The 25463-nt window shown below is 44.3% G+C and overlaps 2 protein-coding genes across 3 annotated transcripts; one reads left to right on the plus strand and one right to left on the minus strand.

Annotated features, from left to right (window-relative positions):
* Positions 1 to 2821: 2821 nt before the first annotated feature.
* On the minus strand, positions 2822 to 16592 carry c1qtnf12 (C1q and TNF related 12). 2 transcript variants are annotated; one of them, XM_084479213.1, is made up of 8 exons: positions 16190 to 16592; positions 8090 to 8191; positions 7569 to 7680; positions 7203 to 7390; positions 6391 to 6499; positions 5721 to 5814; positions 4147 to 4225; positions 2822 to 3949 (listed from the first exon to the last, which is right to left on the minus strand). In XM_084479213.1, exons 1-8 carry the CDS (start codon positions 16373 to 16375, stop codon positions 3851 to 3853), a joined length of 969 nt encoding a protein of 322 aa, XP_084335339.1. In that variant the 5' UTR covers positions 16376 to 16592; the 3' UTR covers positions 2822 to 3850. The 2 variants fall into 2 exon arrangements, with proteins under 2 accessions (XP_084335339.1, XP_084335338.1); XM_084479212.1 differs by having other exon boundaries at positions 16175 to 16592.
* Positions 16593 to 18273: 1681 nt separating this feature from the next.
* On the plus strand, positions 18274 to 24341 carry sdf4 (stromal cell derived factor 4). Its single transcript, XM_084479904.1, has 7 exons — positions 18274 to 18568; positions 18874 to 19176; positions 21036 to 21172; positions 21680 to 21793; positions 22141 to 22299; positions 22414 to 22589; positions 22914 to 24341. Exons 2-7 carry the CDS (start codon positions 18875 to 18877, stop codon positions 23088 to 23090), a joined length of 1065 nt encoding a protein of 354 aa, XP_084336030.1. The 5' UTR covers positions 18274 to 18568; position 18874; the 3' UTR covers positions 23091 to 24341.
* Positions 24342 to 25463: the final 1122 nt, after the last annotated feature.

Consider the following 25463-nt stretch of genomic DNA (forward strand, 5'->3'; position numbering starts at 1 on the left):
AAGAAAGCGGAGGAAAAAGGAAAACGTAGGACAATCAAAATCCTCAAGTATGTGGCATTCTCTGAGTTCTTGAGCAATGCAGAGGGAGAGGGAAATACCATGCAGGACATAGCTGCTCTCTGTCAGGCATGTACTTGTGCACCTGCTGATAGCTTTAGTGGGCTCTGGAGACTGCAGTCTTCTCTGGCACGGTCAGCTTGCCAGCGGGCCTCTACAATTCCACACCAATTTGGTCAGCTAGCCAGTGAGACTGTACAATTCCCCAGCGATCGGGTCAGCTAGCTAGTAAGGCTGTATAAATACACACCACTTTGGTCAGCTCGTCAGCTAGCCAGTTAGGCTGTACAATTCCACACCGATCGGGTCGGCTAGCCCATGAGGGGGTCATCCCTATGTTCCCCGGGTCCTATGTTCCCCACTTTGTATGTGACCGGGGAGCAAATGTGTTTTTCGTAGGCGGAATCCGAAAGAATCATGAATATTAGGGTTAGGGTTAGGGTTAGCGTTAGGGTTAGGGTTACGGTTATGGTTAGGGTTCGGGTTCAGGTTAGGGTTAGGAGTCAGCATGCGGGTTTGCCTGACAGGCTGCCTGTCCAATCCTAGCGCTTGAGGCGGGACTCCGCCTACGAAAAACACAGTTGCGACCGAGGAACATAGGCCCCAGGGAACATAGGACCCGGGGACCATAGGTACGCTCCCCCTGTGAGGCTGTATAATTCCCCACCGATCGGGTCAGCTAGCCAGTGAGGCTGAATAATTCCACACCACTTTGGTCAGCTCACCAGTGGGGCTGTGAGCCTTTACAACTCCACACCGATCGGGTCAGCTAGCCAGCAAGTATTTACAAGTCAACACCACTCAGGACAGCTAGACAGCATACCCCTGCGGTACCCCCATGGTTGAAATAGCCTCGTTAGATTGCCCTCTAGAGAGGTGAGATTGAGGGGAAGTGCCCTATTGCGGCCCTTCACATGGGAAAAAAAAGATTGAGTGCCCTCTATGGTGGCCCTTCATGCAATAAATAATGATAATGTGCCCTCTAAAGCAAGACAATGTGTTAACATGTCTTAATGAGTTCCCTGTGGTGGAGAAAGCATGATGCAGTGCCCTTACAAAGGTATAAACTTGTAATTTCCTCTGGGTGCTCTTCCAATGGAAAGCGGTGCTGTTATGAAGTACCCTCTATGCTGCCCCTACATGACAGTGTCCCAAATTGCCCATTCCAGTATGCTGAAATGCTGATGGGGATGGGATGGGAAATGGAATGCAGTATAGGTTACTCATCATGAAGTGCCCAATTTGGTGCTAATGGAGAAGTTCCCCTCCGGTGGATACAATGAGATGCAGTGCACTGCTACATGCATAAGGATGGGGAATATTCATAATGGATGTTCCTCATGTGGAGAAAATGTAAGGTACTGCCAAATAGGTGCCCTTACAATGGGATCGAGTTGAGGTTTTCTACAGGTTCCTTTCTGATGAAAAAAAGTCATGAAAGCGTCCACAAAGATATGCCAAGGGAGAAAACACAATGAAGTGCCCATGCAATGGACAGAATCCAGTCCATCCAGTTTTGATAAGATAAGAAAAATGTAAAGTTCCCTGTGTCTTTTTCTCATAGAGGTGTGGTTATACTTTGAATCTGGTTTGCCTTATAACATAATGGTATTCTTAATGAAGGATGAAGACTATTTCGTTCTAGATGATGCAGCATAGCTTTTTGAGTTCTGGTGGGGACTAGGTGCCATTTATATTTTTACTCCCCTGCCTTTCATGCAGCATGGATCCGCCCCTGGGTGAAGGCTGTGCAATGGCCTTGAGCTTCAGAGACCTTTTATACAGTAGGAATATTCTCTCTTGAAATGCCCACCTTTTGCCAAAGTCTTGCATGAACCTTCTTTTCTCACTTGGATTTTGGACTTGCTTGCTTGGGACCAACCAATGAGAACTTCATTTATTAATTAATTTATATTTATTTGAAAAACATTATGGTTGGCATGCAGACCGAAAGCTCAGAGAATGAAAACATGTTTGTTGTGTTGTAACTGAAAAGCAGAAAATAACAACAGAAATAATAACTTAAATACCAAAATAAGAATGACAGATTGCAAGTAGAGTTGTTCAAGAAGTAGACGACCAGTGTTTGATATCGTGCACCGCAGACACACAAAAACATGCCACAATAATTTTTTTTTGCAGTGGGTTTCCGGATACAGTTTGTGAAAGTTGGCTTTCCAGCAGAGCTCCCCTGAGAAGCCTGGTGATAAGGCCTGCACTGATGCAAACAGGTTGGTACAAGTGGTTGGACAAGAATAAGTGATGCTAAAGCCTTGAAGCATCTTAATAATGTCTTGTGATGTACCATTAAGGCCACTCAAGATATATACACGTTACAGTCAGAACATTTTTGAGGAATTATGAGAAGAAATAGACGGATTAGGTCCATGTGTATCCAAAGTCTTATATGAATTTCATGAATCTGCACAACCGAGAGTTTTAAGCATGGAATCACAGTTGAATACAAATATTAAATAGAAAGACACTCGTTATATGAGCTGTGGTTTCCGGGAAATAGGTTTATGAAAATGACATGGCAGAGATTTATATTTCAAACCACAAGAGGAGTTGGTCATATTTTAAAGTTCAGTGTTTTCTCAAGATATTGTATCTTGAGAAACTTGAGATACTGTAAATTATAGAGTAATTTACAGTCAAATTATCATAAAGAGAAGTAACACCAGCTTATATAGAAGTGGAAACAGACTTGGAAGAATTTTACATATCCAGGAAAAAGGCTATGTTCTTCTCCCCCCCCCAAAAAAGTAAATTATTACATTTTACCGAAAAATATAGATACAAGATGATACAATATTACACATAGCTATGGTGAATTATAAGTGAATCACAGATCGCTTCATTTATTTAATCATGTAATCACTAATCATAGCAAATTATGCAGTTAATTCAAAATGAAATGAACAAGAAAAATAGTTTGTTGTAATCCAGGAATGTTAAGTGTGATTCATATTCAAGTGGAAACTCCCACAATGGCGTTGAACATACCTCAAACGTGAAAACTATGTTCAATAAAATGCTTGTCTGGTGAATTCCTAAGATTCTCAAAAAATACACAAAACCCCACAAAAGCAGTACTTAAAACATTCTCTGTCTTCTACAAATGTTCATCTGTATCTGGAATTCTTTGAAATAACAATATAGTATAAAAAGTGTAATTACATTATCAGACAGCCAACTTCTCTTAGACCCTGGGTCCACATACCGGTCCAGTGTACTCAAAGAGTCTTTGCAACACAAATAATGTAGACAAATGTTTAAACATAAGAAAATACTACATTTTGAATAAAACAGATCACAAAGACAAAACCCAAACACATCTTTATGTTATACATTATATTATAAAACATATATTCTCTTAGATCTGATGCTGCTGTCCCTCTTATCATATTATGACCAACACATTTGCTATTCCGCTAAGATGGGCCTTGCGTGATTGTTCACTGTTCCACCGAAACCTATTGTGATTAAGTGAAGCTACTCTTGTGGTAGGGTGCAATGATGCCAACCTAATCCTGGATGGGATGGGGTCAGCGTATTATGTAAAGATACAAATCCAGCCCTAGAAAATGTGTTACACTGTCCTTCAACATCGACAAAGTCCAGCGGCAAATCCAAGTTAAATAATCCTTGATGCCCCACCCGGTACAGGTGTCAACTTATGGGCAGTTCAAAGTGGCTGTCCAGGTGGATGGGCGGGTGGATGAATGGGCGGGTGGATGGGTGGGTGGATGAATGGGCGGGTGGGTGGATGGTGGTGGTGCCAGTGGACAGTCTATACACCGAGCAGCATGCCCATGTAATCTGAGCCACTCTGTATGGTGATGGAGGCCCCTGCCGCATTATCCACAAATATGGATGTGTACTGTCCAACCTGCAGTGAGAGAGAGAGTGAGAGAGAGAGAGAGAGAGAGAGAGAGAGAGAGAGAGAGAGAGAGAGAGAGAGAGAGAGAGAGAGAGAGAGAGAAAATATAGAGAGTGAAGGAGTGAAAAATTTAGGACAATACATATTTATTACAAAATCTTTCAAACAAATCCAATGTGTCAGATAATATTGAAGGGGAACATTACCTGTAGCTCCAGCAGACCTTGCACGCTGACAGTGAATATCTTGCTGTTACTTTCCAAGCCAACAATCATCTCCAGTGACCTGCATGGATATAACAAACACAGAAGTGAACAGATGGACCTTCCAAAAAAACCCATATTTTTTTGTGATTCAAAATCACAAAATCACAATAACAGAATATATGAGGGCAATTGAGAGCCAAGTGCTGTTGGCCCTGAACATGCCTCCAGGCTCCAACGATACTGTACGCGTGCTGTGCTGCTGCTAAGTGTAAAACGGCTACACTTCTAACGGCATATCCCTCATGATTGTCTCTCGCTGCCAACTTAATGAGCCTCATTTCACAATCCTCCACATTTCGAGGCGTGGGAGTCCCAGACCGGGCCATGAAATTAATAGAGCGTCGCTTCCTTCGTGCTAGCTAGCTAACCAATCATCGTCATATTATTTATATGTTCCACTCATTATACAATGCCTGGAGGAATGCTTTTGAGATACACACACTTTAGGGAGCAGTAGCCTACCTATCAACACTGGCTCCTGGACTTTACAAATAAAGTAAGTAAACAACGTTGCTATATTGCAATGTCAATCACATTTCCATTATTATTATTTTTTTTTACCAATTAAAATAACACTGTGTTACAAGGTTGGTTCTTTTTGTCTTAACACAACCAGCATTTCTTTGCTGGGATGCAAATGGCTGCCTGAAGTGTCAAAGGTGAGTCTATAAAGATTAGCAAGGCGACGAAGACAGGAGCCCTGTGTGTGCGGACATCTCCTTTAAAGACCTGCCTCACTTTTATACAGGAAATGCCAAACCGGTTCCACAGAGAAACTATAACAGACAGCAGCTTTAACAGCTCATAAATTCTAGCGAAAGTTAAGGTGGCGTTAAACGCTAATAAACCCCCTCTGTCATATGTTACCAGTATATAAACTGTCCAGACAGAATGTAAACAGCACAAAGCAAGGCTGATGTCTTGCTCCATAAATAGCTGCTGGATTATTTCTAAAATGTCAATGATCTGTGTAGGACATTTGGGAGAATATAAAATGAATATTTTGTAAAAATGAATGTATAAACAAATATTATGTTTAAAGAAATATTAATGTACATTAATTGTATGTCTGTCTGTCTGTCTGTCTGTCTGTCTGTCTGTCTACCTATACCTTACTGTCTGTCTGTCTACCTATGTACCTACCAACCTTTCTTCCTTTCTGTCTGTCTGTCTGTCTGTCTGTCTGTCTGTCCATCTGTCTGTCTGTCTACCTATACCTTACTGTCTGTCTGTCTACCTATGTACCTAACAACCTTTCTTCCTGTCTGTCTGTCTGTCTGTCTGTCGTCCCTCCACGTATCTATCTTCCTGTCAGTGTTTTGCGAGTTCTTGATGGATTGGAACATCGGACCACAACATGCTGCGTTGTGTAAGGCATTTCAAATGGGAACCACATGGCTAAGAACTACAAACGGCAGAAAGGTCTGGCAGGTAAAAGTGGGCATAAATTAAAAATGTGTGCGGGGATGAGTTGGCCAGAGGTTTTGGACTGAGTGCAGTCTGGCTGTACTCACGTGTATCGGTGGCAGAGAGACTCAATGCAGATCAGAACCCGCACGTTATCCCTGGCTTTCAGCTGGCTCTTGCTCCTCTTCACCTCGTTGTGGTCTGCAGGCCCAGGAAGAAGCCCCTCTCAATCAACTGTGAGCCACTTTACACTTAACCCAGAATAGCCTAGTATTCAGCTGTTCCAATCATCTGTATGCTAGGCTTCCACTAAACCTAGCATTGGCTACACCTCAATCGCCAGCCTCAATCACCGGTACGGTGATCAATCACCGGTACGGTGATTGAGGCCTGTATGCCACGTTACACTAAACCCAGCATGGCCAAGCATGCAGCAGTCGCAATCACCTGTATGTTAGGTTGCACTTAACATAGCCTAGCAGCTGTTAGAATCAACTGTACACACACTTAAGCTAGCACTGCATAGTACACAGCTGTCAAAATCACCTGTATGCTATGCTACAATGAACATAGAATAGCCTAGCATACAGCTGTCCCAATTGACTGTATTCTAAGCTATGCTAGGATTAGTGTAGCCAACAAAAGAGTTTACAGCCCCAACCTAAGGAATGTAATTATCTTGGACTAGGACTAACAAATGACTACCTCTAACTTAGTCTAAGTTTACAACTATCATCATTGTGTTAAAGGGCAGATATATGTGAATAATTGGATTACCAATATGAACATTGGCAGAGAACTGGTATATCCCGGTGATGGGTGCGGTGAATCTGCCAGTAGACTGGTCCATGCCCGACCCCCTCAGAAATGCTCCTTTCGCCAGAGGCTGGAAATACAAACACAGAAACCACTTAAAGCATTTCAAAGCACCATCTGATGATATAGTTTAGTTTGATGATGATGTTTAGCCGAAGAAAAGGTGAAGAGAATGACTCAGAAAACCTGGTTTCAAAAGTTTCTTTACTGAGCGACACTTTCCTGTCATGTCTACATCTTAGCTTTAAAGGGATGTATTTGTTGCCTGGCAATACCAAACAACACAATACAAAGTGTACAAGGAGGTAGACTTTGTCTGGAGGATGGAGAAGCAAGTAAAGATGAACTGTACTGTTGAAACATCTCTCTGGCTGCCTTGTCAGGCCCACACCAACACAGCCGGGTTCTTCCACTGCTGCGTACTGTTTAAAACAGTGTCTATTTCTGTCCTCTCCACACCATATTCCAACTCAGAGCACACAGAGTGCCTTTTGTACGTGCCCGCAGAGCGATGTTTAGGACAGAAAAAAAAGGGTGATATTTCTGACCTAAGCCCCTAAACGTAACCACTCAGCGCGGCGACAGTCTGATCCTAACCCCTTGTTCCATACCAACTGGGTCACACATGTTCCGTGACACACATCCAACGCACAAAGCCAAAGTGGTCCATAACACTGAGCGACCCTGGCTCAAGCAGCGTCAACACAGCAGGAACCCCCTCATTCCACGTTTTTTGACGTTTTCCATTGTTGATTTTGTCAAAACAAACGCACCGTCTGGAAGTTCTGCAGCTCCACCAGGGTCTTCTTGTCTATCACCACGGGGCCTTTCAGCTTGCAGTGGAAGGCCTCCTCTATCCGGCGGTACGAGCTCATCCCGTCCAGCGCGAGCAGGGCTGGGGGCGGCAGGCTGGGGCTGCTGCTCTGTCGCTCCACCGCCGACGCTCTCCGCTCCGTGGCCTCTGAAGGAAACAAACACAGCTACCATGAACCCCCTGAAAAACCTGCCTCACCGCGCTGTGTCGTTCCAGGCAACTCCAGGACGAAAAGGTTGGCTGATAGTTGTTTTTATTGGATTCTCCGATGAGACTTTATGTAGGACAGGAGTTTTATGAAGGACAGGAAGAAGAGGAGCGATACCTTTGATCATCTCCTTGAACTCCTGGAGGAGCACCTCCTGGGTGACTTCTGCCCCCGGAGAGCCAGGGGGTCCCTGGGGTCCTGGTGGTCCAGGCGGGCCAGGGGGTCCAGGCTAAGGGGAGAATAACACATTAAAGACCAAGGAGCATTCAGTCTGAAATATGGTAATAGAAATGTAATGCTTGATTATTGACAGAAAACATTGCAAGGTCATTTCTACACACGCATAAGCACACACGGACACACACACACACACACACACACACACACACACACACACACACACACACACACACACACACACACACACAGACACACACACACACACACACACACACACACACACACACACACACACACACACACACACACACACAGTATTTATTTAGCTGTAATGGGCAATTACCGCTGAATAAATACCAGCCAAAAAGCTTGCCGTGATGAACAGCACTATAGTGGTGTTTTGAATCAACAAAGAACCTACAATTCAACCATTTCAACCATTTGCTGTTTTGACGTACCAGGGGCCGTCTCCGTTTGGGGCATTTTCTGAAGTTGCCTACAGGTCGTTTCACAAAGTCCATCCATGATCCCAGTGGGTCAACACGCTGGTTGTCAGAAACCTGTGACGTTTAAAATACACAACATGCGCTTTATAGTCTATGAGTCGTGGTCTTTTTTTGTCCATGTTGGAAAAAAGTACAGGAGGTTATTTTAAAATATGCTGCCAAAAACATGGCGGCAGGCAGGTCACACTTTGATACCTGTCGCCCTTCGCTCTCTCCTCTCCTACCCTGCTGTTTGAATAATGTTTGTTTTAACACCGCCTCATGGCCAAGTATGTTGTCACCGTCCCCCGCCAAATGTTTTAAGTTTGCCTCATTTGTTCATTCTAGATGATTCAATAAGATGCCATGTCACTTCAAATATTCTCAATAAGCTGGGTTGAAAACAAACAAACCGCTCTCAAACCACTACAGATGTGAGGTAAACTCACACCAGCCACCCGGGTGGACAAAGAATCGGTCTGTGCATGTGATGTACATTCTGGGGACTGCACACATCCATTATCCTATAACGTCATGCAGCCCAGCAGCCTATAGAGCCACCACAGTTAATCAACCAATAGACAACAACGAATACCGTCAACCTTGTTCCAATTTTGAAGGAGAGGAAATGGAGCAGTTGCGGGTGGGTAACTCACCGGATGATGTTTTAATTAAAGAGACAACAAGACATGTGTGCTCGTACACACACACACACGGTTGAACCTCAGCTCTGTTTGTCTTTTTACCGACTCAATATGTGCTTGCGCTCTCTATCGGAAAACATAGACAGTTCTGAAGGATTGTACACATACACTGATAGGGTTGGGTATATGACTGATGGTGCGTTGCACGCTCCAAAGAAGCACATTGGAGAATGTTTGGGTAAGAAATGTAAGGCGATATTAATATCCGTCAGTAAAAACGAACTTGAGTGTAGGCCCTACCTCTTGCCTCTCTTCGCACCCAAACGTCAAACGATTGCGGTCGAGATTAGGGAAGGAGATAAAGACGAGTGGAGGCTCAGCTCAGCTGTCTGAGAGGGAATTTGTTTAGCTTTGGCATCAGGACACAACTCGCTTATCTGCTAAACTAACATGGCCTCTTTCTTCTTCCCTGCGAGAGACACTCCTCTTGTTCCACCACAACCAAGTCATGTCTCAATGTTTTCCCTTTCAATGTGCTGGTATTAAAAAGAAGAAAAAAAAAGAAAAGTAAATTACATATTTGGGTTTGCAACATAACTTCCACCACTCCTCTCTCTTCACCCCCCCCCCTGACAGCAGACAAAATAAACAATTTAAGAGGGATGGAGCCTCTTGAAATGTGGATTTCTTTATGTTTTTGTTGTGACTCTGAAGGCTTGGAAACTGTGTACAACAATACAGATGACTGCGAGACTCGTTCCCTTCTTCACAGCCTTACTTGATGTTGTTTTCCCAAAACTCGTCACAAATTGGGTAAAGGTTTTTTTTTTCCTTTTGTTTTTATTTGCTCTGATTATATAATATTATCCTTTACCATCCCCGTTCTAGATGCTTCTATAAATGCTAAAACGTTAATGACTGCGGTTGGAGTAGCAAGGGCGCCATTATTCCATGCCTTGGGCCATTTTTGTATATTTCCACTGGGATTAATTGTAAAAAGTGTCTGTCAAACAGTGTTGTGAATCATCGGCACAAAAGACTCTCAGACAGTCTTGTGTGATCCAAACTTCACCCGCCCTGACGCTGACAGCTGTTGAGAAACACAGATACTGGAACTGCTTGCCACTAATCCTGAGAAAGACGGAGCTTTGCATTACGACTTGTGTTTATGTCATAGATCATCGTGTGCTCTTTCAAATATGTCAAGCCGCACCAGTCAGCCCACACATGCTACACATGCAGACATACAGTATAATTATATATCACACCTATTCCCTGCGTAATCATAAAAAAAGCCACTGTAGATCATTGCCAGGAAATCAGCCGTACTTGAAGCTTGTTATCCTCTTTAGCACACATCATTGTAATTAAACTATTAAAAACCATGCCCGCCAGATATTTCTCTCTGCGAGGAAGTCAGAGCTTGGCTCAGGTAATTATTACCTTGTCCGTAAACCTTCTAGGCCGCAAAATAGAAATCAATGCTAAATAAATAAGGTTATCCAAGCTGCTCAATTTCAGTCTGTTTAACGTCTTGTTTCTGTGCATGAGTTTTTAACCATGCACGCACCAATGATAAAGTATCTAGTCCATATTGTGATCCAGGTGGAGGAGTCTGAAATAAAAAATAAGTTGACAGAACGTTGTGCAGAAGTGTGCACACGCAGACAGGCACAGTCCCAGTGACACAGTGCAACATGTCAGCGTCGCGCACTCACCGTCAATTGAATATGCCGCAAAGTAAACTGTCTTCACTCTCATAACTCTGCATCAGTAAGTAGGCCTGCAGCTCACGAGAAGAAGCAGGTAGGAAGACTCAAGTGAGCTGAGGAGGAACACCAGGACGCCGTCTTTGATCAGCACGTTGATGTGTGAGTGTTTCAAAACGGCCTTGTCTGTCAGCACACGTGAATGCACATTATTCCAGTGCTGACTGCAGTATGTGCTTGTCTGTTAGTCATGGGGCGGCTTAAAACCTTGACGACACTCACACAGTATTTTTTGTTTGTTTTTTCTTTGAGTGGATACCGATACATACCATATTTACGAAGGGCAACAGCATCGAAAACATGGATTGAGATAAAAGGCAGGCTCTTATGTTTTATAGTGTCGTGTGAAATTCTTTTAGTTCTTTCTTTCTTTTCCTTAAGGCAAAGATGAACACATATCACATTACCCAGTAAACTCCCCCATAGACGCAACATGCCTTGCGTTAGGTAGCCTCTGTTTGTTATGTAGTTTGAAAAAAATGATGTTGAATTTATTTGAGGCAATAAAAACTAGAAAATATTTCCCCAGGGCAGTATGCCGCCACAAACACAACTGTTAAAACTTGTCTCAGGGGCGGTAATTGATACCGAAAGACGTAACCTGCTCAACCTTATAGCTCCCATTAACAGTGCTGTGTGAGCAGTGCTACGTTACAGCCGTATACACTCCATACGCGACGTGTTCGAGATGACATAAAGCCTCAGCATGCTGAGCGCCATCGCGTGTTTACAGGTACTGTAGGTTTAAGGTTGGGCTTGGATAACCGACAGCCTCCTCCCATAATACTTCACTTCTATTTGCTTCATGCATCATCATGGTGATCCCTGTGCAGTCATCCATGCACCACTGCAGACGGGCCTACCCAGTTCCCCTTGAGAGAGAGAGAGAGGGGGCAACCCGGGAGCCTGTGTGCCTCCCATCCCCGGTCGTCACGCATCCATCAAAGTGCCCCCCCCCCCCCACCCCACACACACACACACACACACACACACACACACCACACACACACACACACACACACACACACGCACACACAACACCCCACCCCACCCAGTGTTCCCAGCCAGTGCACCTAATGAGGATTTGAACCAGCAACACAAGACAGTAAGTCATGGGATGTCAGCAATGCCCTCCTCCTCCACCCGCTTGGGTTTCTTACCAACTTAATAATCGTTACGATAGTGTTGCTGAGAGGAGTTTCTTCTTGGATATGACGTTATATATATATATGATTGAGGGCATGGAAGGGAGCACACAGTATTAATTAAAATATCCTAGGTATTAATTTAGGAGAATGGAGGTAATTTAAGCCTACGCCGGATGTGAAATCATTTCTGAGAGAGCGACATGAATTCTTGGGAGTTATTTAAAAACACAACGAAGCACCCACAGAGTTGAAAGAGGTGCTGATGGCTACCTGTGGCACATCTGCTCCGTCTACAAATTATCACTTTGAAATGCTCGACTGAGTGCTCATTTTCCCTGTGGGAGGTAAATTGAGCCGTGGAGAAAAGCCATTGGGACGGTGGAGATCCACAAAGGTTTTGCCCAGCGGCTTCACCTGGGGACAGATCTTACACACCAACCCTAGCGTCATTACACCTCCTCTCTACATTTTAGGTGATGCATTTGCTGTACCACATAAGTGCAGGGCAGGATCGTATTCCTCAATGCGAGCAGACTGCAAGTACTTTGCACGTCCCGATCCTATGGGCTTGTATTACAAGTCTTTCATATGATTTTAAAGACGACAATACTGGAAGAATTACAGGAACGAGCAAAACATCTGTTATTTCACCCCAAAGCTGACATCAATCAAGTCATTATGAAAACCATAAGCGGTTGAAAGTAAAGTGTTTGAATTCTTTCAGCTTGGTTGTGTTAAAAATAATTGAAAATATATGAAAGCTGAACATAGAATATGTGTTCTTCAGTTGCTTGCGGAGTTCACATGAAATTATCAAAGGGGATACAATGATTATGAACATCATTAGCAATTATTCTTATTATGTTACCATGGTTACATTACCATGGTTATATTTATCATGGTAATATTTCAGTATTTGGTGTTTCAGATGGGTTGTGTATTAAGTATATATAGCCTGGTCCACTTGCTGGCCCACATTATGAAACGTAAAAGTGCAAATACAAATAAGTAGATCAGCATCTTTTCATGTGGAAAGGGATTTGTGCTAATGTTGCCCCACATGTCATGTGCCATGACATATTCACTTCTCTATAGCCCTCAGTCTTCCAGGAGGGGATGCTTAAACATCGATGGTAACCCCTGATGATAATCAGGACATAAACCAAATTGCTGTTGATCTTTGGTACTATAGTTGTCTTCACGATGTGAATAGATTAGATATTCAGTACCTTTAATTAACTACTAGTCACAATGACTAGTAATTCAAAAAAACAGATTTCTCCGTTAAAGGCTATAATGAGGCTTCAGTACAAACAGACCAACACATGGCATCACTGGGGGGTCGGGTCCCAGAGGTGTTGGGTGTGAACCAATCGGTTTCAGGAGGTCATCGGTTTCCGAAAGGTCCCACACACTGTGTCATTAATCATCACGGGGATGAGAGAGAGAGAGAGAGAGAGAGCGAGAGAGAGGAGAAACACTCCCCCCTAAACCTCAGCCGTTACTCAGCCCGGCAGGCGTGATGTTTGCTTGCATCGATTACAGCCATCGCGGCCCCCTGACTGCTCATCCAGAGGGGTCTCGCAGCATCTCGTATGAAGGGAGGAATGGATAGTGATGCTGTGTATCTCATATGTCGCTACCGCATTGAATGAGTAACGGACCGCTAGTTTAAGGCAGGGTGTATGATAAGGTTTCGACTAATGAGAGTGCCAAGGAATTACAAAAACAAAGGTTACCACAACTTGGATTAGCGTATTTTCTCAATGTGAATGTAGTTTGTAGTGCCAGAGAGGGGGTCCCTCACCTGAAGGTCTGCACAATACAAAACCAGAATGAGTTTCTGTTGTAAAAATAGTTTTAAATCAAAGTTACGCAACACAAACTCTTTACCTCCATAATTTTGATCAATTTCAAATGGAAAATCTGTGCAGGAATGCAGCCAGGCTCAGCGGCCTGCCAGTGGACCAACCTGGGCCCCTGCCAGCTTCAAAACCAAGAGACGAGTTTCAACTGTTTCCACTGGGCACAAGGGGGGAAAAAGCTTGGGTGAATGTGAAGTATAAATGTTTAACTTGTTTAAGAATACAAATATCAAGCCAAGGCAGCACCAGTGGATATGTTGTTTTCTCCTGGACGTAGACATTGCTACAGATTTGTAATGGGATAAACGCCACCAACCGTCCAAAACAAGCATATTAACCACTTGCATGGTGTGTGGTACACAGCTTTTTTCCCTCAAACAGAATCAAGGTAGACGTGTACTAGAGACCAAGGTCTGGGTGTTTTTCAACCTCATCTTCAAGTGTTTTCCTGACACACACACACACACACACACACACACACTAAGACCCGGCACACACACACACACACACACACACACACACACACACATGCATGCGCACGCACACATACATACACACGCGCACACACATCTGGCATAGAAGGGTCTCTCAAGGAGTGATTATGTCATTACACTCTGAGAGTATGTGTTAGGGACTGGATGAGAATAGGATGGGGGGGGTGACAGTGGGGGTGCTGGGGGGGCTAATCCTCGCTGAGGTGTCCTCTTTCAGAGCCCTTTCTATGGGGCTTTGTGAAGGGACTTACACGACATGCTGCCCCTTTTTGTGTGTCTCCACATGTGTGTGTGTGTGTGTGTGTGTGTCTTGGTGTATGTGCGCCCAGTAAGCAGAAGTACAGGCCTTGTGTCTCTGGCAGAATCAGTCAAGGCTGGGACAGGCCTTGTGTCTGTGGCTCCATCACTAGGGGCTGGGACAGGCCTTGTGTCTCTGGCTCCATCACTAGGGGCTGGGACAGGCCTTGTGTCTCTGGCTCCATCACTAGGGGCTGGGACAGGCCTTGTGTCTGTGGCAGCATCAGTAGGGGCTGGGACAGGCCTTGTGTCTGTGGCAGCATCAGTCAAGGCTGGGACAGGCCTTGTGTCTGTGGCAGCATCAGTAGGGGCTGGGACAGGCCTTGTGTCTGTGGCAGCATCAGTAGGGGCTGGGATCAGCTTTGCCTCAGGCTCTTGCCCACCTAACTTTCCCAAGGAATGGTGACATCAGTGCGGTGGGACGCTGGGTGGGGAGTGGGGGGCGGGGCGGGCGGCCTCATGAAGACATTAGGGTAGAGGGTGAACCCAACGTCTGCGACTGGCGCTGGACATTCCGCACAAGGTCATCCCTCACAGCCTCTGCTTACACGGGGCACCACCAGTCAAATAAACATCACTGCGGCGCTGTGTCTTCTTCCTGATACACCTTGGACTTCAGTGGCTCTTTACTGAGGCACAAGGCGTCACCATTAAGCTTTTACCAACTGCATAGTTGAGACTGAGATGTATCCTTTTTTTTTGCCAACACGATGGGTGGGCTGGGAGCAAAAACAAATACTCCCCTCCCCTCCACCTTTTTGATTCCCAGCAAATATGCAACACCAATAATAAACTCATAAATAACAAGGGCAAAGGTCAACTACTGTTATGGAACACTGCATACTGTTGATGTGCTATGCCATGTTGCTTGAGGTACATGTTTTGAATGAAAACAGCTTTCCAACACAGCTATTATAGTGTATTCTGAGTGGCCAGTGGTCTGAATAGTGAACATTCTTTGCGGGAATTGAAATTGCAATCCTTTATTTTTCATTTCATTGACTGACTACAGTGAGATATGATATCTGATGCTGTTGTGCGTGGCAGTGCCGTCTAGAGTTGTGGTGGTTGATCTTAGGCACGCAATATTTATGATCTATGTACGTATCACATATATCAACCTCGGGATCTGGAATCTCAATACTAAAATTTATATTGCCGTCTTTATGTGGAGCTCCCAGAGGATGTGTTGTGTGTGCTTGTGTTTTGGTTCATAGAGGCCTCCCTTGAGTCTTCATGTGTTAAAATGAACAAGCCCTATAGCTAATAGGCTTGAAACTGGGTGACGGACCCCTGCTGTGCAGACTAATTGATGCATTGATCAGCCTTTAGATGTTCACATTCCTGGCATTCTTCAGGAAGTCATCCATTTAGAGTGTCACACATTTCTGTCCATGGCATTGATTGAGGATTGACCTGCAGGGGCACACCTGTCTGGCCCTCGCTGGGGCTCTCCTCCTGGTTCTCTCACTAACATGTGAATACATTTCCAATCACAATGACAATTACAAGTGTTGTCAGCTAACTATGCTCCATAGTTCCAGGGTCCCAATAATAGTAGTATTATATTATATGTTCAAATATTATTATTTTTATATCAGAATCACAATCACAATATAATTTTAGAAATCAACCATAATAACAAGAATATTCAGAATTACAATATTAACAATACAATTAATAATAATGCTAATAATAATAATACAAGTAACAATAAAAACAATAATATAAATATTTATATTGATAATAATAATAATGATGACAATAATGATGATAATTATAATAATAATAATAATAACAACAATATTATTAATAATAAGTAATAATAGAAAATACCATACATTTTGAGGTCCTACCTTGATGATCCCTCCGACCTCCTCACTGTTGGACAGCGTGGTGTTGGAGGTCTCTGTGTGTTGTGGCGGGGCCTCCTTGGGTCTCTTCCTCTCCTTCTTGGCCTCGACCCCGTCTAGGAGGACACACTGAGTCCAGAAAACTAAGGCCAGCACCGCTAGTGGGCCGGGCCCGACCCGCATCTTCATACACACTTCCGCTCAGCAACCGCTCAGAGATCTTGGTGTGATAAAACCACTGGGTTCTGCTGGAGGGAGGAACCGGCTTTGTGGTAGTGGTGGTAGTAGTGGTGGTGGTGGAGGTGGTGGTGTTGGGAGTAGATGCCTTAAATGGCCAACTGTGGAGGGGGCAAATTCACTTGTCCGCTGATGCTGTCAGACTGTCTGCTGCTGCTGCCTCTGTCGCTCTCTCTCTGTCTGTTTGACAAGCTCTCTCGGCCAGCAGAATGATGCAGGGGCTCCACTACCTCTGGCCAGAGAGAGAGCCAGGAGGGGGGCTACTCAGCTATGAAATGTTTCAAGTAGAACGGTCGTCTTGGAATGACAGATCGGCACAGATCTGACAGCAAATAAACCCATTAGTGAGATTTTTCACGCTTTCTGCTCTGTCGGGGAGGGGTGGGGTGTGAGGGCTATGGGGTAAGGGGGGGCCGGTGTGAGGGAGAAGGGGGGGGGGGAGCAGAGGGGACACGCGGGCCGCCCAGAGGAAGAGACGGAGAGGAGGGTCTGTGAAATCTCAGGGTGGGGTGTGCAGGGAGAGGGAGATGGAGATGGACAGCAGGACTCTCTACTCACTCCTGTTCAGCGCTGGTGTGGTCGCAAGACAAAAAAAAACAACAATAACCAAAACAAAACATCCAAAACAAGATCCAGCAGGAGCGGTGCCTTACTCGAGAGATGCAGCGGATCTGTCCATCCCATGGACCGGCCGTGTCCAGGAGCTCAAGCGGAAAGCACAGTCTCTTACTCCCAGGGAAGTTGGATCAGGTCCGGGTTCTGCTCACTGCTGTAACTCCAACTATGTTGGTAGCGCAGTGAGGGTAGCGAGTGTGGCGAGGTGTTCACTTGGGGTTGTCCATGCAAACTATCAAGTCCAAGAGTTGCACTTCTACAGCCCAAGTGACTGGGAGCCCAGAGTTGAGTCGAAGTGTGTGTGGTAGTATTCTCCTGCTGTCTGCTCCGCTGCTCTCTCTCTCTCTCTCTCTCTCCCTCTCTCTCTCCGGCTAGTCCCACTTTTTCCTTTGAGCAAACAGGAGGACTCACAGTGGAGTTTTATCATCACTCTTTCTCCCTCCCTCCCTCCTCTCTCCCACCCTCTCTCTAGCGCCCTTGTGTTTGCTCACTCTCTCCCACTTTTTCATCCCTCAAATTGGCAAACCCTTCAGTTCTCTGCGTTCTCTCACCAATGAAATTGTCAATTCCATTGCGATGTGGTGAAGTTCTTTGGCAGATGCGATGTGTGTGTGTGTGTGTGTGTGTGTGTGTGTGTGGGGGGGGGGGGGGGGGGGGGGGGGGCGGGTGTATAACTTCATAGATAGATGGCTTTGTTTGATGAACACCTTGTCATCATTGTGTGTGCATCATCTGTAATGATGAAGTGTGCACATGTGAATGGGGAAGAATTTAGAAAATGTTCTAGATTGGTTAAACATGTTCCTAAGTAAAGCTTTTCTGTTCTCAGGAAGTTCTACTTCTAAATCTATGATTTAGTATTTTGCAAGCAACAAAAGCTACTTTATTATTGGCCGAGATCCATCCATAGTCAAGTCTTGTCCTTTTTTGTCAACATTAATAAAACAAAGATGGCTTGAAAATGCATCAAAGCAATGTTTGGATGCATTATGTCACATGCCTTGTAAATAATCTGTGTCTAAAAGAAGACTAAAGTATTAGGTATTACTACCATGGACAATAATTGTGCTATTGCTTCGTTTCTTATTTTTGAACACAGTGCCATCTACCGGTAGAGAATCAGAAAAAAAAAAAATATTGACCCTTCCAACATGGCTGTACACTTACGCCGAAAAAATACCTGGACTACTTCCGGGATGCGTCAGTGACAACGTTGACAACGTAGCAACCAGTCCCACTCCCTGCCAGCCGGGTGATCTGACCAGTATCCCCAGTGTGTCTAGTATCTCACATTGACGTTGAGAAGTTAAACTCCCACCCACAACAGCTTCAATAGTATTATCATCGTCCAACAGGTGTCCGTCTGCCCCTCCTGGGGGTGTGAGTGTCTGAGCCACGTGTACAGGAAGAAACCAGCTGCTGTGGACAGCTTTTGAGCTAAGGAAGGTTGTTGGTTTGTATGACGACTGACTGGTTTTGACTCAACCAAAGGGATTTCATAAATTCACATCCGGGATTGCTGCTTGGCAGGTGAGGTGTTCTCTACTCTGATCATACATACAAGTTATTATTATGTTGTACAACGATGCTGTGTTGGTGTTAGCCTCGTTTAGCTAGTTAGCTAGCTAGCACACAGTAACAGCTGATCGTTTAGTTATTATAATGACTGAACTGTCCTACACACTGGAAACCCAACAAATTATGGACGATAACAGTCGTGTTTCTGTTTACCTTTTTTTTTTTAAATCTTGTATCAGTTACCGGACTATTTCGTGTCATATGCTGATGTTTGACACTTTAACTCCGAACCGTAACGTCTGTCTATGGGTCTGCAGGATGTCTGTCTTAAGTCAGGTGTGGTGCAGGAGCCTCCTGTTGGGCTCCCTGCTCTGCTCTGCGCTCATCCAATTACACGCACGGCCTGCCAACATGTCCGCGTTGAAGGAGAAGAACGCCAGCAGTAAAGATGAAAACGAGATCCTGCCCCCAGACCACCTGAACGGGTTAAAGATGGAGATGGATGGGCACCTGAACAAGGATTTCCACCAGGAGGTGTTCCTTGGTAAAGAGATGGAGGAGTTTGACGAGGATTCAGAGCCGAGACGCAACAGAAAGAAACTAATTGACATCTTTACCAAGTAAGCATCACTAAAGAAGATCAGTATTTAACTACTCTTGTTCTGAACAGAAGGCACTCCTGACGCAACACACAAATCAGCTACTCTGTTCTGTGTCTAGAGCAGTGCTTTTCTTCCTCTGGACCAGTTATAATGTCCATTTTGGATATACTAGTCATTTGGCAAACCAGCAGCATTAATGCAGTAGGTTATTATGGGGCTTGAGTTAGCAGTGAGCCATCTTGCAAGATGCCTACATGTAGGTTGAATACATTCAGGATCGCAAACACCCAAATACCCTAGCCACTACTACACTATCCTAGTGCAGAATGTCAACTGGGAAATTATCATCTAATTGAATCAATCTAATTTCCAAATGTGCTGCACCGAGATGGATAATGTGTATGATTGTTAAGAAAGCTTATCTGATTATTCAGATCATAGGATACTTAAAGTAGTCTGTCCCATTTCTCAAGGTGCTCATTGCTCAATCCAACCATCGAAACAGTGGACAGCTGCCAGCTAGCGATATCAAGGATGGCTGTTAACTATTGTTGTTGTGTTCTCATTCTGGAGATTCTTTGGACATTGACAGCAGCTGATGCAGGTGATCAGGTTGAGCGTGTTCATCCAGCTAACCGATTGTAGGTAGAAAGGAGGCCCAAGAGCAAAGTAATTTGAGGTTATCCGCTCCGCTACGTCCAAGCTGTTAGCTAGAGGTGGTGCACCTGTGCACTGTGCACCATCATGCGGTGCGGTTTAGCAATTTGAATTCAATAGAAATCGTAGCTATCTTGAAGTTGTAGAACAAACCGAATAAGTACAATATACTGATTTTAGAATATTATATTATTAGGGGGAATCACTCTTTTAGTTTGATATTCTGCATCCGTTCACACCTCCACAAGGAGGGAACTGCTTCATTATCAGAGTTTCTCGTCTGCTTTATTCTTGATCCAAGTAACACAGGGTGGGTGGGTGTGTGTGTGTGTGTGTGTGTGTGTGTGTGTGTGTGTGTGTGTGTGTGTGTGTGTGTGTGTGTGTGTGTGTGTGTGTGTGTGTGTGTGTGTGTGTGTGTGTGTGTGTGTGTGTGGGGGATGAAATGTCAATAACTAAATTGACAAACCCGCCTGTCCATGTTTGCCCATGCTTTTTATCAGCCAGACGTTTATTATATTATTGTGGAAATGATAAGGCTTGCACACTGGCTCTGTGTGTGCCATGTTGACATTGTTGCAACATGTTCACAGCTGTAGAAGAGGTTCCAATTATATGGTTGTAAAATGACTGAACAAAATAATGAACAGAATTTCTTACAATACACGTTGTTTGATAGGTGGATAGTGTATTGATTGTTTGACCTGTAGCACGCACGCACGTGCACTGCACATACAAAAAACTATTTTCCTGAAAGAAGGAAATGCTTTCTGCTAAGAAACAATTGGGCACCCATGATGGTTCCAAAGCCCTGTGGGATAACAGTATTTATGAAGCGGTTTGTGCAGGTATTGCCCTTCATGGTTATTTTACCCTGTGCCTTTCCATATTTCTTTTACCTGATCCGTTCTGTGACTTGATTCATTTGAGTTGTCGTGAAGCCAGCTGCTTGACAAATCCCTGTCTGTTGCCCCGTTTTATTTGTCCTTAAATGGTATTGGAAATGGCCGTGTGAAAAAAAACAAAAAACTAAAAAGAAGTATTTGAGCTACACATATTTAGACAAGAGCAGATTGGACACAGGCCAGTCAGATAAAAAAGTTTATCGCACGCCAGTGGACAGGACGGCTGGCCCGGTGCTAATCATTCTCCCCGGCCGCACGTAAGGACCAGAGCACGGAGGATTGTTGTATATGACGTTTGGTTGTTTACGTGTTTCACAGGGTAGATGTCAACGAAGACAAGAGCGTCAGCGCCAAGGAAATGCAGAGATGGATCATGGAGAAAACCGAGGAGCACTTCCAAGAGGCGGTCAGGGAGAACAAGCTGAGCTTCAGGGCAGTGGACCCTGACAGAGACGGTGAGGAGGAGGAGGTGGAGGGGTAGACGTGTGGCAAGGATGATAGGCGGCCAAGATCCAGCCAATGGAGACTAAACCCTTGCCCTCATTAAACAATTTCTTTTACATCAATTTGTAATGATTTCACTCACTTCCCCCATTATGCTGTGGTAGCTATCAAATTTCCCCTTTTGAGTTTAGCTTACTTAACCTGCTAACCTCTATCAGTAAACTCTTTATCCAAACTTTACCATATTAACATAAACCTAAACAATGTTTTCTTGATGTTGAATTAAAATCTCACATGTCTGTTGTCCACAATATCATAAAGCTCACACATTATGCCCCAACACATTACTATAATGGCTACCTCTCCTGGAATTCTCATATAATGATTTTTGCACTTGCCTTTTGCTTGGTTCATGGACGTGTTTATAATGTCTGCGGAGACTCCCAAGTGTTGCAGAGATTGTTTTGTGCTGTTGTGATTCTGACCTGGGTGCTAACATTTCAATTGCTTTTATTTAGGTTATGTCACATGGGATGAGTACAGAGTCAAATTTCTGGCCAGCAAGGGACTCAACGAAAAGGAAGTTGCGGAAAAGATAAAGAACAATGAAGATCTCAAGGTGGACGAGGAAAGTGAGTGCACAGCGATATGCTTATACTCCTATTTCACCCCCCCCCCCCCCCCAACCCTATTCAATGTTGTGATTGAAGAGGTCTGCAGCCCAGTTTTTAGAGGCGAGCGCGAGAGTGCTGTACTTTCCAAGCTTCCGCCTCCATAATATGAATAACATATTGACATTGTTGCAAGGCTCTTGGAGAGCGTCACATAGTTAGCCGGGATACGGCAGTTGAGTCTGTGTATGCCTTCCTTTCCAGTCGATAAAGTTCAGTTGTTAACTCTTATCTTTTCTGCGGCATTAACCCCCACATGAGATTAATCATCAATCCGAATGATCTGACCAGTCCATTCTACCTTGCAGCTCAGGAGGTTCTGGAGAGCCTCAAAGACCGCTGGTTCCAGGCTGACAGCCCTCCGGCCGACCAGCTGCTCAACGAGGAGGAGTTCCTCTCCTTCCTCCATCCGGAGCACAGCCGGGGCATGCTCAAATACATGGTGAAGGAGATTGTCCGCGACCTGGGTGCGTTTCCCCCCACCCACCCCCCCCCCCCACCCTCTAATTGTGGCGAAAAACCGCACGGTCCTCCAGTCGAGACGCTAACCCTGTGTACGCCGTCTTGTATTTGTGTCGTAGACCAGGACGGCGATAAGAAGCTGACGCTGTCGGAGTTCATCTCCCTGCCCGTGGGCACGGTGGAGAACCAGCAGGCGCAGGACATTGACGACGACTGGGTCCGCGAGAGGAAGAAGGAATTCCTGGAGGTCATCGACGCCAACGGAAACGGCATCGTTACGATGGAGGAACTGGAAGTAGGTGGAAGTGGAGTGAGATAATGTGTTGGTGCAGCCTTGTTGTGACTAGTCTTTCCTAACAATCTGTGAATGTGTTTCTCAATATCAGGTTTTTTCACTGAAAGGACTATTGTCCATTGTTTATCAAGCATAACAAAGTTACTTATTTGTTCTTGCAGCCCTTCAATATATTCATAATTTGCGAGTATGTGTACAAGATGAATATCGGAGAGAATTGGGAGCGAGTGGGATTACATGAGCAAGCTGAAACGTATAAACGAAACGGGACGAACACCTGAACATTTCTTCCTTCCGTGTTGTGTCCCATTCCTCCTCGAACAGGAGTACATGGACCCCATGAATGAGTACAATGCGCTCAATGAGGCCAAGCAGATGATCGCGGTGGCGGACGAGAACCAAAACCAGAACCTGGAGCTTGAAGAGATCCTGAAGTACAGTGAATACTTCACCGGCAGCAAGCTCATGGACTACGCCAGGAACGTTCACGAGGAGTTCTGAACGTCAGCCCTGCCGTAACCCCCACACATTCCCTCTTGAACTGAACTACACAGTGTGGGGGGCGGGTAACTAACTCATACTCTGTTTTATGTACTATCATGTGCTTGAAGCTTCCCCCCCCCCCCCACACACAACTCAAAGCGGACTCAGACCAAGATGTTTAAATATTGTAATTGCTGCCTACTGTCAATTAGGCACTACCATGCCTACAGTCTTAAGATTAAGATCTGCCTACAGTCCAGTCTGCATTATTTTGGATGTTTCTAAGCCCCTGTGTGTGTGTGTGTGTGTGTGTGTGTGTGTGTGTGTGTGTGTGTGTGTGTGTGTGTGTGTGTGTGTGTGTGTGTGTGTGTGTGTGTGTGTGTGTGTGTGTGTGTGTGTGTGTGTGTGTGTGTGTGAACACTCTAGATATTGTCTTTGTTATTGAGCCACAATTCATTATTAGTAGCAAGTCTTTTTTTCCAGTTACTGGATTTAATTCTGCAATCACTGTTTGGTTTTGACTGGTATAATTGTATACAATGTAAATACTTTCCCATTTACATAAATTCATGTCTCTGGCAGACGGACTGACTTAAAAAGAGCAGTTGAATGTGATGGTGCTGAAAGGACTACACCCTCAGAGAGCTACTGGTAACTCGTCCAGTATACAACTGAAGCACAATGAATTACTCACCTTCCCATTGTTTCTGCCTTGAAAGTATTGCGAGACACATAATTTCTACGTCCGACCGTCCCTGTGCCATGACTCTCCTCCGTCCCTCGAAACGACCCATCAATTGATTGATCACTGTTGTGTCAATTCTTTGAAAGAGTGTAGATTTGAAAAAGTCAGAAGTATATTTAATGAGAAAAATAAACCTATTTAAAAAAAAATCTTAATTGATGGACAGCACTGTAAATATATCATAAACACAAATACTTAGACATTTACACACATACGCTGACATCAAAATAATTTGTGCTTGTATTAATATTAAATATATGACATTTATAAAGCTTTCAAATAGCACATGGATTTGTTTTAGTCAGCATCTTTGAGGTTTTTTTTGCACTGAATTCCAAGTTAATTTAATTTAAAGTTCAAGGGATCTTAGTCTTTGACCACAAACTATAAGCAGATCGTTTTTGAATGTTTTCCTCCTTGTGTTCTGTAATGCTCAGGCAAACTCATCTGAACTGCAAAATACCCTAATATGTTCGGAGAATGTGACAAAGCTTTATTAAAAATCGTATTGCAAATTGATTTGCAATCATTAAACCTCTGTTATTAAATGCTTGGCTAATTACTTCCAGGACCATTACTTACATTAGTATAGTATAGGTTATGTATTCTGGGCCTGTAGCATGAATAGTTGCCATGGAAAATGTTATTTTGTTTACTTGGAACTCGAATGTTGTTAAGATTTAAGTTTAAATCTAAAGGCTGTTTGAGCCACTGAACACTGAGCTACCTGAAAGCCTTCATAACAATGTAAGTATTGAAACGAACCAATTGCATGAATTTTCCTTTAACAACTTAACGTTAAAAATTTTGGTTTGTTTAATTGTGTGTGTGTGGCAAAGGAATCGAACATTTCTAAACAAACTGCAGCCTGATGAAGACCCCGCCGTTCTCAGATGGCAACGGATGGTAGGAAGTCATTTAAATAACTGGTTAAGTTGTCTTTAAGTATGTTAGGCTAGTGTTATTTTAACTATTTTAGCTATTTTAACCACAAGGCCTATTGCCTTGCCCCCCCCCCCCCCCATTCTTCACATGTTTTTGTGTTCGTTCATGAGGACCTTGAGGCTCGACATGGCGAGCAAGAACTCCGCAAGGCGTTGCATCAGGAGAAGGAGGCGGCCCTGAGAGATGAAAAAGGGACCGTAGCACCCTTCCTAAAGGTACCCAGGAGAGCGCCTCCATTCGAGATATCTGGGCCAATGCTGCTCCAGTGAAATAGTATAAAAAAAATGAAAAATACTTTTAAAGCATACACTACTTATTGTACTTATCTGTTACATACGACTGTCCTCCAGAGCAATGACGTACAACGAGGTCGGGCTGTACAAAAGGCAAAAGAAGACGGAAAGCGGAATAATGAGTTGGAGCGCCAGAGATGCGCACTCATCGCTGAGTTAAAGGCCCTCCGCCTGCGGAACGCGTGGCTGGACAGAAGCATTCAGCAACACGCTGTATTCCCTGCCTACGTGAATGAAGTGGCTCAGTCTGTTAAGCAAGTGTGTCAGTCTGGACTAAACGCTGTGTGTGATATAATTAAGCGATATCTCTTGTTTCATTAGTCATTGTTTGCATATGCTACGTGTTGTCCCACATAACCAACGTTCACGTGCAAACGTTCCAGGAACCCCGCCAGTTAATGCAACGCT

The sequence above is a fragment of the Micromesistius poutassou genome, assembly GCF_964030765.1.
Source record: "Micromesistius poutassou genome assembly, chromosome: 15".
Lineage (NCBI taxonomy): Eukaryota > Metazoa > Chordata > Actinopteri > Gadiformes > Gadidae > Micromesistius > Micromesistius poutassou.

What these genes read in the sequence shown, in the direction of transcription:
- c1qtnf12 (XM_084479212.1), bottom strand. Translation starts at nt 16,375, where the DNA reads ATGAAGATGCGGGTCGGGCCCGGCCCACTAGCGGTGCTGGCCTTAGTT. An exon ending in TCAAGGTAGGACCTCAAAAT is followed by an intron (nt 8,192 to 16,174) that starts GTATGGTATTTT and finishes TAAACGTCACAG; the next exon opens with GTTTCTGACAACCAGCGTGT. An exon ending in AGCTGCAGAACTTCCAGACG is followed by an intron (nt 6,500 to 7,202) that starts GTGCGTTTGTTT and finishes TTGTATTTCCAG; the next exon opens with CCTCTGGCGAAAGGAGCATT.
- sdf4 (XM_084479904.1), top strand. Translation starts at nt 18,875, where the DNA reads ATGTCTGTCTTAAGTCAGGTGTGGTGCAGGAGCCTCCTGTTGGGCTCC. An exon ending in CTAATTGACATCTTTACCAA is followed by an intron (nt 19,177 to 21,035) that starts GTAAGCATCACT and finishes CGTGTTTCACAG; the next exon opens with GGTAGATGTCAACGAAGACA. An exon ending in TCTCAAGGTGGACGAGGAAA is followed by an intron (nt 21,794 to 22,140) that starts GTGAGTGCACAG and finishes TCTACCTTGCAG; the next exon opens with CTCAGGAGGTTCTGGAGAGC.